At 34.6% G+C, this 13659-nt stretch overlaps 1 protein-coding gene across 2 annotated transcripts in view; it reads right to left on the reverse strand.

Annotated features, from left to right (window-relative positions):
- Positions 1-13659, reverse strand: part of LOC110372982 (neuropeptides capa receptor) — a 101561-nt gene that overhangs the window by 44341 nt on the left and 43561 nt on the right. For both annotated transcript variants that reach the window (XM_021330037.3, XM_021330036.3), the window contains exon 5: positions 3941-4044. In XM_021330037.3, the coding sequence (XP_021185712.3) occupies positions 3941-4044 (104 nt within the window). The remainder of the gene's footprint in view (positions 1-3940; positions 4045-13659) is intronic.

A 13659-nucleotide genomic window follows, 5' to 3' on the forward strand; every position in this document is an offset into this window, starting at 1 on the left:
GTATCTATCTACATAAGATATCCTTGGGTACTTAGAATAGGATTTTTCTACGAAATCACGATATAGAATGTCACTATATCCACGAGTAACGATAAATATGGGCGTCCGGGCAGAAAGCTCTGATAGAAGGCTAAAAAATGGCCCATCTTTTAACGAAGTTATGATCTTCCAAAATAGAGCGTATATATTATATTGATATAAGCCTTACCCCTGGTCTCTCTGGCATCATGAAGACATGACTTATGTATTTCAGGGCACTTGATCGTGAGGTTATTCGTTTTTTAGAGCGTTACATAACAAATTGCAAGACACACTGTTAGACATCTTCCTGTGCCCATCAGGGTCCATAAATGAGACTGTCATTTTATATTTTCCACCTAATGTACTAACCTAACGCGAGTATGTACCAAACTATTTATTTCTTTGAAAACTTCTCGTTAAAGGGGTTATATGTCAATAAAGAATCATGACGATGGATCATGAGTCATGTGCACCTGTCGGTAGTTTTGACCATATAGTCTATCGAGGTCATGTCCACATGGAAGTGTCGCTAGTCTTTCAAAATTAGCCAACCACCCCGTAGGAATGTCATAAAGCCGTGTTCGATAACGAGAAATGAAACAATTCAATAAAAATACAGCATATATATACGTACATTATGTTATGTATTCTCATTTAAATAACAGATAGGATTGAACAAAACAAGTTACCGCTTACCGGTCAAATCGAGATTTACAATACCAATTTCTAAATTGAATACCGAATGAAATGGGTTCAATCAGTTAACACAAATATATGAGTGCTATGAGGTATAATGGGAATCCATACGGCATTATAATTGTCAATTTTCGAGAGACTATAAACTATTGTTTGTATGTTTGAATAGCATTGTAAACATTTGTAGAATATACGGGGATTTGGATGAGTAAGTCCTTTTTACATTGGTAATAAGATCCATGTTTGTTTTACATTCCATAGTTAATCATTTTTGTTATTGTTTAAGAAACTCATATCTAGAAAGTCAATAGTTACTTAACAACGTAAATACAAAGAAAATCTTTTACAGTTTATATTTAGAAGAATATTTATCTAATTAAAAAGTGATCCCTGACATTAGTCATATGCTGGTTTTTCGCGAAAGGTATTCAGATATTTTTAAGTCTGTAACTAGGCTGAGTACTATTTCCATCCACGGCCCGGTGACTATTAATACTGAGGCTGTTAGCAAATCCACATTATACTTAATGAGGTATAAAGCCCGGGGTGCGAGTGTCTAATTTTGAATTTCCATGTACAATAAACACATTATCCGACTTGAATCGAAATTGGGACGAAACGCTTTTCATCACCCTACAAAGGTGTCCAATTTTTTTGTTGCGAAAATTATGCTGCTCTTGGTATAACTAGAAAAGGCTAGATAGCAGTTACGTAAAAAATTGCCCCTATTAAGAGTAAATTAAAACGCAACGTAGATAGAAGTCACAAAGCCATACCCTTGGCAAATTTTCAAAATGCATAGTAGTTTCATTCTTTAAAGAAAAACCTATTTCCTCTCAGTAGGTAATTGATATCTCGTAAGTGTTCTAAGAGAGGAAACACAAGGAACAAGATGTTACACTGTGGGTTGTAAATGTCGGCACGGTTCAAGTAACGTCCGAAGTTTGCAACTGCTCGAACTTTCTCGAATATATTGGAAATGTCACCTAGAAGTTAACCCTGCCACTGGCGCTAGACTAGAAAACTAATATGGAAGAAAATCGACGAATGCTAAGATAGAATAGACAGGTGCTGGGAATATGAAAGTGCCTGTTTAAAATGATAGTCTAGTAAGGTAGAAACTTTTAACACTATTTCAGAGCCATTTTTCAAGCTAAGTAAAATTTCTTCGTTACTACATATAGGTAGGTACGTATGTCTTGTATGATATAATAATATAGCTATGTGATATGAGACACAATCTAAAATAGTGATATGAAGAGAACCGATGTACAAAAGTAAAATCGAGCGAATGAAAGAAAAACAAATTAGCACATAAGATGGCTACCTTTGTAAATTAAAATAAATACAAGTAGTATTCCTGAAGAAAACTTTAGGAACCGCTGCGTTCTAATGAACATATGATGAATAACGTGGGTACAGGGAAATTTTCCTGCATTTACAAGATGACTTGCGCTGTGAGCTTAAGTTACTTTTAAAGAGTTATGTTTCACCGTGATTTCGTGTGAATTTCAATCGTTTGCACGTACGATCGTTAGCCGATTCGAATAACTCAGATTGAATTATTATTTTGGCAAGGGCTTTCGCAAAAAGGCGAGCGAAACCATACGGAGTTTGTCACAAAACATATACGGAAATATATGGCCATTTGTTATGAATATTCGGAAGTTTAAAAAAAACAATAGGTAGGTACTGTGTACACATTGGCAACACGCTTTCACTAACTGACCCTCTCCGAAGAAAATTTTCAAACAATTGCCAAAGATTTTTTAGGTCACGAATGACAAAAAATAATATTTTGCGCGGAAGCTCGCAAAGTGGCTATAAATGTGCCAATTTTAAATTAAGGAGGTGGCCTTTTGTCGCTTTCAGATCATTAACTTTTTTACAGAAAACTTTGGCCTAAAGTATAAAGGTGAGGAAGCAAGATTAAGGTCCTGCAAAATATAAATTTAGGCTCAGAATATTACTCGGCAGAAATAGTACCCACTCAGTGGTGTTTCTAAATTCTAGCTTAGCGTCACAGTTAGTTTAATGTTACCAGTTAAGCGTGGTTTTATTCAGATAAAACATAAGTCATAGCACAGAGGGTTATTAAACTCTCCAGTAGTCTATTTTAATTAATTTTGAAATGGTTCAGTAACCCTGTAATTAATCCTTACAGAAAACTGAAGTTTATTTTTCTGTGGTAACGCACAAACAACTTAGGTGGTAATCCCAATAGATTCGTTCTGTACAGTTTTATAAATAACTTTCATTATAAGCTCTTGGTTTGTTTATTTCCGAAATCCCTTACTTACAACAGTCCCCTAACTCGGACTTCCAAGGTCCACAGTTACACGTGTTTAGTTCACGTAATTACCTACTTCTGTTTTATTATGTACGTATATTACACGCACATCCTGCTAATTGTTATAAATGAGACGCTTGGCGTGTCAGAATTTATTGATAAAACAATATAATAAATTGTTAGGCCAGGTGGAATATCTTAAGCCTACGTACTCTAGGGTATTTCGAAACCCTACCAAGTTGTAGGCGTACGCTAGATGTTTGTTAAATTTATTGTTTTCACAACAAGTATTTCGTCAAATAACAAGTCCTCATACGAATGTTACACTAGCAAAAATACTCCCGTAAGCGAGCAATCACCATGTTTCATAATAATCTTATTCTACAACAGCGGGAGCGTACTTCAAACTTTGGATTAGCATTTAAAAGTCTTTGCATATTTTCTTGCACAAATGAAGTTGCTAAGAATAGACTACATTGTTTCGCTAGCTGAGTTTAGTTATAGTCACAATAGTGTCAGATAATGTACAAAACCTAAGGCCGAATGTATCGACAAATTAAAATGTAACATTAGTCCACAAACATTAATTTAGTTTTTAAGATGCAGAAAAAATGGTGTCGAGAAATACTGAAAGATGCTTCAGTTAAAATGACCAAAAGAAAATGAAGAGCACTTTAAGATGAATGAGGTGTTTCTCTGAATCTTGGCATCGTAGAGAAATTCTGTGGCCAGATTTCGATTCAGTGTCAAAAAATAAAATGACAAGAAACAATGGGTCTTATCCGGGTAGCACAATGCTGTTGACTGGTAAATTTAAGGCTTCCTATAGCTAGACGCCGCATGAACTATAGGGGGTCATTTGAAGGTCGAGCACAATAGCATGCCATGAAGAAAGCATGACAAGCAATGGCCTGATGATGATGTTGAACTTACCAAGCATTCTGATGATAGCCTTCCTGGATTTCGCCTGTCGTGTCTCACCATGCACGTGTCCATTCAGCAAGCCAATCTTCGTTTTCTCCATAACTCGAGTCGACCTGTGTACAAAAGAATACGCAATTTTCAGTTTTAATCTAGCGCCATGTCATTCAACTAATCAACTTGGAATTTTCCAATTAATACTTCAAGATTAGTTCTGATTGTTTTTAACTAGCTTTGTAGTGTGACTGCACTCAAATACTGAAGCTTTTGATTTAAGTTTCTTTTTATTTGCGCAATTCTTTCAGAGATTCGGTACCTATAATGGATAAAGGTGCGTTTAGATCAATCGAACCAAGAACAAGAACATTTTGTTCATCATCCATCCATCCATCATCATCCTCTTTAAAAGAATTTGAGAACTGACGGTAACATTCAAACTTTATCTTTTCACAAGTCTCTACCGGCAGCCTTACGTTATCTTTTACACTAAATGAAAAGTATTTATGTAATTAAAATATATATCTGGAACACTTCCAGTATTTTGTTCTAGTTACAAGTAGGTACGTACAAAGTTTATTAATCCAATAAACGCCTTCATTCTCGTATATATGCATGTACGTGGTACCGGTTGTTTTCCTTCGTTATTGCCTCCTTCGCGCACCGAGATAAAAAGTAAAAACAAATCCCACAAATACATATACATAAGTATTATATACTATACCCAGAATTTGAATCTGGGTTAGCACAAAAGTCTTCATATAATCCATCAACAGTAAAAAGTAAAAATAAATCTTTATCTTTTCATTCTTCTTAACCGACGGTAAATAGTCCCATATCCCTTTCGTTTGTTGAGTGAATCATTTGAAAAGCGTAAACATCCTGTCTTCGATTGAACTAAAAAATCACTCAATAGAAACCTTTTATGAATAGTTCTATATTTATAAAATCAAACATTACATGCATGGCCGATAGGGCGATGGCCTAGGGCCCCCACAAGAAGGAGAATAAATGTAATAACTTGCTTAGAAATACGTTAAGTATTTAAAGTTAAAAATAGTAATTTTTCACACTTCTCAGCAAGATTAAAGCTTTATCACAGTTGATTTTTAACTTGTAAGTTCGAGGAAAATGCTATCACACATACATAATTTTCCTCCGTAAAAACACCTTTGCCTTGATGCCCCAGGCCCCCTGCTCCTCCAAATCCGTCTCTGGTTACATTGATTAATGCTTAAAAGAAAAAGTACGCGCCACCGATAAAGGGAAATATATTTTAAAAGAGGTTATATTAAAACCAGTTGAATGGGTTTCAATACCGTATACCTATTGGTATTTGAGTACGTTCAAAGCATGTTAAGTATGCAGTGAATAGGAAATACTTTTTATGATGTTTTGCTCACGTATTGCATTTACGTGATGTCTTCAGATATGGAAATAAATATAAGGTACGAAAACATAAATATTGGTAGGGAAAAAAAGAGTTTCCTTTTTAACAACCTGCTCAAAATGTGTGGTCTTTAAATTAGATATTTTTGCATACACAGACAGAAAATATTACGTGGTTAATGCAGCGTGCTTTCTACACTAATAACTGTAGAAATGCTTCATAAAAAGAAATGGTGTGTCAATAACATTGCTGTCGAAAAACGCGTTTAGTTTGAAAAATCCAAAAGATTATCGAGAGGGTTCAATCACAATAAAGAGTGACCATTAATAAAAGTTTTAGTGACATTCCTCGCCCGTCTAACGCCCACATACTCAGTGTATAAAAGAAAAACTCGCATCGATTTCGCTATCAGATATTTTAACAATCATGGTCACCCTTTGCTTTTTCTTTACAACTTTTTGCTCTCCATAGTTTTGCCCTTCTCGCACCCAGATATGCGTAAAAGAAATCTATAAGCTATGCTGATGTTTAAGCTATAATGATATTACTTTTCATAAAAATAGGTTCCTAAGTTTTTGCGTGAAAGAATAACCAAACAATCTATCAAAAATTTTACGTTTATAATAACGGTAACATTATTAGCCGATTTATTGCCCCAGTGCTAGGAGGTGCCTTCTTATTCAGAGAAGACACGAGCATTGACAATCACATATCTCGGCGTATTCGTGATATCAGTCATCTTTTACTGGTTTCCACCAGCCGGTCTACCCACGTTCCTACACCCGAAGAAACTGTAGCTTACAAGCCTTCTTCGATAAATGGGCTACCTATCGGTGGATGTATTTTTCAAATTGGAATCATACTTTCTGAGCTTCAAAATATAAGTAAGTATAGATGAGTCCTTTATGACTCAAGATATTTTCCTCCTCAGTTACTCAGTAAGCGACCTAGATCCTAAAACTTAGGTTCACACATTATGGCTGTCTGTCGCTTCTGAACAAAAGCTGGTTAAACAGAATTACTTGTCATCAATATAATTTGATTGATTGATTTACTATGATTGATGATATAGCTTCCTTTGTCATTCAAGGATGGAGGGTCAATAAGGGCCTAATATCAATGTGTTCGTGCTAAATGGAAATAGGTTTACATAGATATTAACTAGTGTGCTGGTTTGTTTTCAAGCCAGGCAAGTGATAATTTCAATTTTATAGGTCATATTTTTGAGGTGACCTGGCCTTTAAAGTCTGAAATCGCTAATCCGTCTTGAGGAACCTTGGGAACCATGTGACGAGGCTTGTGCCCTGCAGAATAAAATGGTGATTATCTACTCTGGTTTAACAGTTATTAATGTGTTTTTATAAGAGTAACATTGCTTCTAGTCTAGACTGCAGATGTAATTCAATGTCGATACAAAATTGGCGTAGGGAAATAAAGTTCCTTGCAAGGTCACAAAATATAATCCTGGTGATCTGTCAAAGCGACTTGCTGACACTTCAAGTGACCCAAAGGCTGGTTTTTATTTTGGTCAAAAATTAAGCATTGCCATCCAACGTGGCAATGCTGCCAGCCTCTTGGGTACACTCCCGGTGGGTAGCGATGAGGAGTTTTTTGATGCCATTTTATAATTGTTTTTAGTGTATATAAGTTAGTTGTATGTTGTATATATGTTTATTATTAAGATAAGATATTGTAAAAAGTTATTTGTAAATAAACATCCTGGTGACAGCTTCTTAACATTTAGGCATTTTCCTTTTTACCCATACTCCAATTTATAATTTATTCTTATTAATTGTATGTCCCTTTCGTCTAACGGTCACCGGAGCTTCCGGGCTACCTTCATAAAGATTTTTGGTTAACGCAATGTTATTGGGCTTTTCAATTACGATTTCGCAGTACTACTCTGGATTTGCGCCGTACCACGCCATAGGATCAACCCCCATTAAGTGGGTCTTAAAAGTAATTGGCTAAACGTTGTTGTAATACTTATGTAACTTGTAAACGTGACTGTCCTACCAAAACTTTTGTTGCTACGAATTTTTTTCACAATACAGATTCCATAATTTTCCAACTTTTTCTTCTTGTCCCAGCTCTTTTATATCGTTGCTCAGGAAATCGAGACGTTTCTGAAATTACTTTTGAAGCTTTGATTTAGGTTTGTGAAACGTGAAATTACTATGAAACGGTCCAGAAAATAACCACGGTCAATTCAGAACGAATAGAAGTTGGACATTTTTATATTCAATAGGGTCCTAAATCGTGATTTCTATGTATTCGTGTTGTGAAGAGACTTATTTTGTTACATTTGTATCTCAAATTCGTGCGAATATGAAAAATTATACCAAACGCTACTTCTACTCGACTTTTGCACTTACGTACTTAATATATCCAGAACTCATAAAAATACGCATTAGTAGAACTAAATATATCACACGCCTTTAACCTCACGCTGGTCTATAAATAGATCTTCATTACTGTTATTTGTACAAAAATATAAGGTTCAGCAAACAGTATATTTTCCGATAAAACACCTCATCACAATCTCCAATCTATCTCGTAATAACATGTGACCGGTCATTATGTCCCGACCCGATCGCCACAAAATATCGGATATTAATCACTATCTGACGATATTTTTCCATAAGGTCAATGAACTATGTCGTGGTGGCCTAGTGGGTAAATAGCTAACGTCTCTAGTATGAGGGTGTGGGTTCGATTCCAATTCAGGCAGGTAGCTATGCAACTTTTCTAAGTTTGTATAGTACATACAATTCTAAGTATATCTTGGACACCAATGGCTGATAAAAAGGTGAAGGAAATCATCTCGAGGAAACCTGGACTATTAAGTCTGAAATCACCAACCAGCATTGAGCAAGCGTGGTGATTAATGCTCAATCTTTCGCCGTGTGAGAGGAGGCCCGTGCCCAGCAGTGGAACGATAAAAAGGCAGACAGAACAGACAATGAACGATATTAAAGATATTTAAGCTCGTTATAAAAAGCTTCAGATTCATGAAAGGAATGAATGCACAAACAAGTGAATGATCTATTAGATTTAAATTGACATTTTATTTCTCATCGTAAAAAACTTGTTCTATTGTGTAGGAAACTTAACCTTGGTGGGCAGACTTTAGTTGCATTTAAGAAAACTTTAAAGGCACTTGAAGATATCTGGTATTGTTAACAGCACAGTTTTCAAGCAATGAGAAGGAAAGATAAGGTTAATTTCTGTTTTTAATTACATAGAACAATAGCATACACATCCGCCACATAAAAGTTGGTATATAGTCATTGTTTTAAAGCATTTAAGGTCTTATAGGTACATGTTTGTTATCCTTAGAAGGGTTCTTAAGCTAGGTTGTGTAGGTAGCTTAGTACCTGCGCGTATGAATTACGACACAAATCTCGGAGAAATTAGGTCTAGGGGACCTTTAAACATGTACCGGAGACTTGTCAAATTCTAACATAATTTTGGGTACCTGAATACGTAGACTCCGCCCGAGGTTAAATCTACAAAGTACCGCATATTCTACAACTGTGCATAGTTTATATGTTTTCATTTTCATTGTGAAACCAACCAATAATGTAGTTAGGCACAGTTAATTGTCTCGTGTAAACGTTAAATTGAGCGCTCTAACGCACCATCCATGCCTAAGCTATCATTATTATGCAATCCTACTTAGTAATGCATCTATCGGGAATAAACTTATTAAACTAATAAATTGAAAGTACCAATTTGTTGGACGGATTCTCCTTGATGTGTTCGATGAAATATAAGGTTTTCAAGAAGTTAATTTATCAAAAGTAAAATTATGCTTTTCATAGATGGTTTGTTATCGACTTTTCATAAATAATCTAGTACCTAAGTAGTAGGTTGTTGTGACCAAATTCGATTTAGGGACCATCACTCAATATGGTCATAAATAAGGAAAAAATCGAGCAATAAAAATGAGTTTCGATTGACAAGTATCGACAAAAAGTTCTTTAATTCAATAACCGAATGCGTGCGAGCGTTTTATTTTAATTATTGCAAATAATTCGGTCCCAATATGAGACTATTGTGTACAATCTCAATTTGCATCAGACTCAATTTAATTAGATAATCAGTGGAAATTCCCCAGCATACGATTAAGGCGACATTGACCTCCACAAAGGCATGAGATTACTTGAGGAATGTCTCAAAAGGATTTTGAAATGCATTTGGTTTAGAAGGGGAATCCGACTGTCTGTCATGCGAGTAGGTACAACGTATGTAGTGTTCTACAGACGACATCATATCAAGCTAATAAAACCTGTCAAATGTTAATAGATTTTCAACTTTATCCCCAAATTATAAGCTTCACTGTTGATTGGGAAAATTTTACAGTTTGTACTAGATTGATGTGCAAGTATCTATACGCAAGTGTTGCAAGTTACAAAATTGAATTGGTTAGGTCTCTCTACCTCGTGGGAGTTATCTGCCCACACGCGACTTTGCAAACTTTATTAATGAATTTGGTGTTAGCCACATATGTGCTTATCTTTGTTTGAATATAGTAAACAGAAACAGACTCATAATAAAAGTAATACGCAATTAAGCTTGCTTTTTATTAATTGCAATAATCCGCTTAAAATTATAGAGCCGTTTTATTTCAATACGGCAAAATTGAAAAAATTGCTTAGCCAAAGCTATTTTGATCCTAATTATCTTTTTATTGCAGGCTTTAATCTTTTATTAGGGTTCCTTTTCATAGTGCGGGACCTATCCTAATGACTTCTTACGTAAGGTGGAACGTCAAAAAAGGCCTGTTCCGCTAAGCACGGGGGGGTGTCGGAATCACTTACAAGAACATCAAGATCCCGCCTTACATAATAAACGTAAGTAACGAACTCTAATGGGATGACTCGACAAAGTGAACTTCGGAAAATCAGCCCTTAGCCTTGAAAAATCAGAAAATATAGTACGTGGAATTATAAATATCGTGTAATCTTTTTCTTTTAACACCTTCAACAGCTCCTGGGTTTATTAACAGGGTTACTTAATATATTTTTGGGGCAAAGGTTTTTGTTCCTGATCCGACCCTTCTTTGCACGAATTAATTAATGTTTTACCGATTCTAAGCGTTGGAGAACTTTACAAAATGTTTTGTTTGTATTTATGTAGAACAATCGTGGCACTTTTCAGTAATAACAAATTGTTTTAGAACCGCTGTATTCGATCTGAAAGTTCTGAAACGTAACGCTAAGGAAGTGTCTAGAAAGTTGATAATATACCTGGATTTTTTTTTTTTCGTACAGTTATGTTCCTTAGTTTTGCAAACCATTGTTACCGTTAATAGGTATTAACACTTTTGCACTACATATTTATATATTTATTTAGGTACACAAATCAGCGCTCTCTACAGTTATGGAAATAAAAATAGACTAGGTAAATAGAGTTACAAGCGGTGAAACCTTAATCAAAATACGAGTAAACAAGATCAATAATTCTTATTTTGGTTTAGTTGGTATAACTTCCCTGGAGATACCAAAAATAAATCCTTCCTTAGATTGAAATACAAATAACGAAAACTTTATTGATGACGTCTTCAAGAAATTTTTCCTTATTTACACATTATAAACTTTTTTATGTAATTTTTCCAATTTGGGAAATTGTCGGTATTAAATAAAGTTTGCGATTTACAAATCACATTTTATTACATTTTTAGCTATGTGCACCCGCTTGTTCAACTAACAGCTGCTTAAAACGACAAGTTAATAAGTTTTATTGCCACAACTTTGCCTGAATAAATAAATGTTCCAGTGTAATAAAAATGTTACTAACTTATTGGAATAAAATATAGATTATAAAACTGACAATTTAACTCATGGATTATTCAAATGGACTTTGAAAAGAATATTCTGTTAAGTTTTACTAAATGTACAGCTAAATGCTGACATTGTCTGCAATAGAAAAGAACTCGTTAGTTGGGTTTATTCAATTTAAATAATATCCCTAGAGCAAAAATACTAGCTATTCTACATTTAATTATACAATCCTTCTATTCTATGTTCAGATACAAAGTAAAAATCCATAGAAAAAAAAATTGCCACAATAAGAACCGCAAATGCAGTCAATTCAATGCAGTCAATTCAAAAAATCATTATTGATCATCACTTAATAATTCGAAGTTTTATTTATTTTCTCTCACAAACGAACCATTTAATATTTCAAAAACTCGATAATTCGTAATATTTTAAGAGTCCCTCGAGTTTCGAATTAACGAGAGTCGACTGTACAACCAACTTTACTGGTCAATAACTCAGACCATTCCAATCTTATTCCTTATTAATATCGTAGGTGGTAACAAATAAACACACCATCTGCAGGTCGCTAAATATATTGGCTTTTTCCGTTGCCCGAGAAATGTGCTATACAAAAATCTATATATATGCTGAAGTTATTTTTTGCTTGAACACGCTAATTTCAGGAAGTAATGTCTGATTTGATTTATTTCAGTGTTGGATAGCTCATTTATCGTGCGTGAAATAGTTCTCACTTTACATAGGTGAAACTGCTGGCAGCTTGTATACTTGTGAAAACGATTCCACAATTCGTGAATCTAGTGTTATCCGACAATGACAAATTATGAAATTCGTAGTACAATGACCTTTCTCTGAAGTGGTGTTTTGGTGGCTAACCTGTTATTCGCGTAATGGAAGAATGATGTTGAACTCCCAGTGTAAATGTTAGTGGGTCGTTAGTGATGAACTATGTTGTAATTATGTTCCTTTATTATGTGTTATAAGTTATAACTGCTTTAATTAAAAGCTCTCGTATATTGTAGGCTATAAGTCGGTGCCTCATAGTGTTCAATGTACAAAATAGTCTCAAGAAAACGTGCCATTTTTATTAATTAAGCTAAATAAAAATCGCAATCCCCATTGAGCCAGCGTAGACCCTCGTTCTACAGGCACTGTGCCAAGTAAAGAGTCTTTTAAAAATTATTTCACATTCAGGCTAAGAAAAAAAGGTTTGAATAGGTACCTATCTAAAATCTGAGCACAAACCATTGTAATTTTTTACCGGTTTTCGTAGCATAAATAAATAATGAAGCAGGTATGAGGTAAAAGAAATGTTCTTAAGTCTTTTCACGACCTGGTAATGAAGAATCATCTGTAGGGGTTTTACGGTAGCTCAAGTATCAACTAGGAATATAAGGAATGTTGTTTTGTATGTTATTTGTAACGGAGTTTGTATGTTTTATAGTGCTCGTAGATGTGACAAATGACGGTAAGATAAAATTCGGGTCCATTAGGAGGAAGGAGTTAAACAGGATTCGTTTGTTTAAAGTTGTGAGTGATCGTAAATAAAAAATAAATTAACTACTTTTCGTATTGTGACTGGATCAGTATCAAATAGGTTTTTTCAATATAATGTACAGTTACTAAAATAAAGATTTGGATAGAAAAAAGTTACGTAGTCCTTCGAATGCTTGATGATTTTTATTTCCCAAATCTTTACTTTTCTTAAGGAACCGTGAGGTACCTACAGTGGAAAACTATCTCTGTATATCTTTAGATTTTATTAAATACTAGCTGACCCCGCGAACTTCGTATCGTTTAAACCTTCCCTGCACCTTTACAAACATTTTAAAACCAAAATAAGCTAAATCGGTCCAGTCACTCTCGAGTTTTACTCAGACTAACGAACAGCAATTCAATATTATATATAAGATAGTTGGATTTAGGAACTACATCTACGATGATGATTTAGGAACATTCTACATTACATTCGTCGATGTCACGCAAATTGGACAAAGATTTGGGACTAGTCGTCATAGAAAACATTTTTTGTCTTCTCAAGACCTACACGATGGCACTATAATCAACACTGTTGGACAGGGTACCAAAAACCCCATCGTCCTTTGTGAAAAATATATGTAAAACTTTTTAATGTACATAAGGGAGCATTTGGAGTAAGTATATAAGGGAATCTAGGGGGTTAGTACATAAGGGTGTATATGGGGAACTAACATAACGGATTACTTATATGACGACAGTACATAAGAGGGAGTATATGAGGTAATACGGGGGGAATACGGGGTAAGTACATAAGGGAGTAGATAAGGGAGTATATGTACTTACTCCATAGACTCCCTTATGTACTTACAATTCATTTTAATTAGTATTCTCAAAAAACATAATAATAATTATATAGTTTAGCAATTTTAAGCAAATAAATGTTTCTTTTTTTCTTTCTATATAAGTGACGTATATATTAATGACGAAGATCTACTCACACGACAATTAAAATGTGCGAGAATTAGAACACCTTATGAGACAGTCATAACAAACAACGGAAATTCTCCCTTGAAAACTGACAG

The sequence above is a fragment of the Helicoverpa armigera genome, chromosome 19 (genome assembly GCF_030705265.1).
Source record: "Helicoverpa armigera isolate CAAS_96S chromosome 19, ASM3070526v1, whole genome shotgun sequence".
Classification (NCBI taxonomy): domain Eukaryota; kingdom Metazoa; phylum Arthropoda; class Insecta; order Lepidoptera; family Noctuidae; genus Helicoverpa; species Helicoverpa armigera.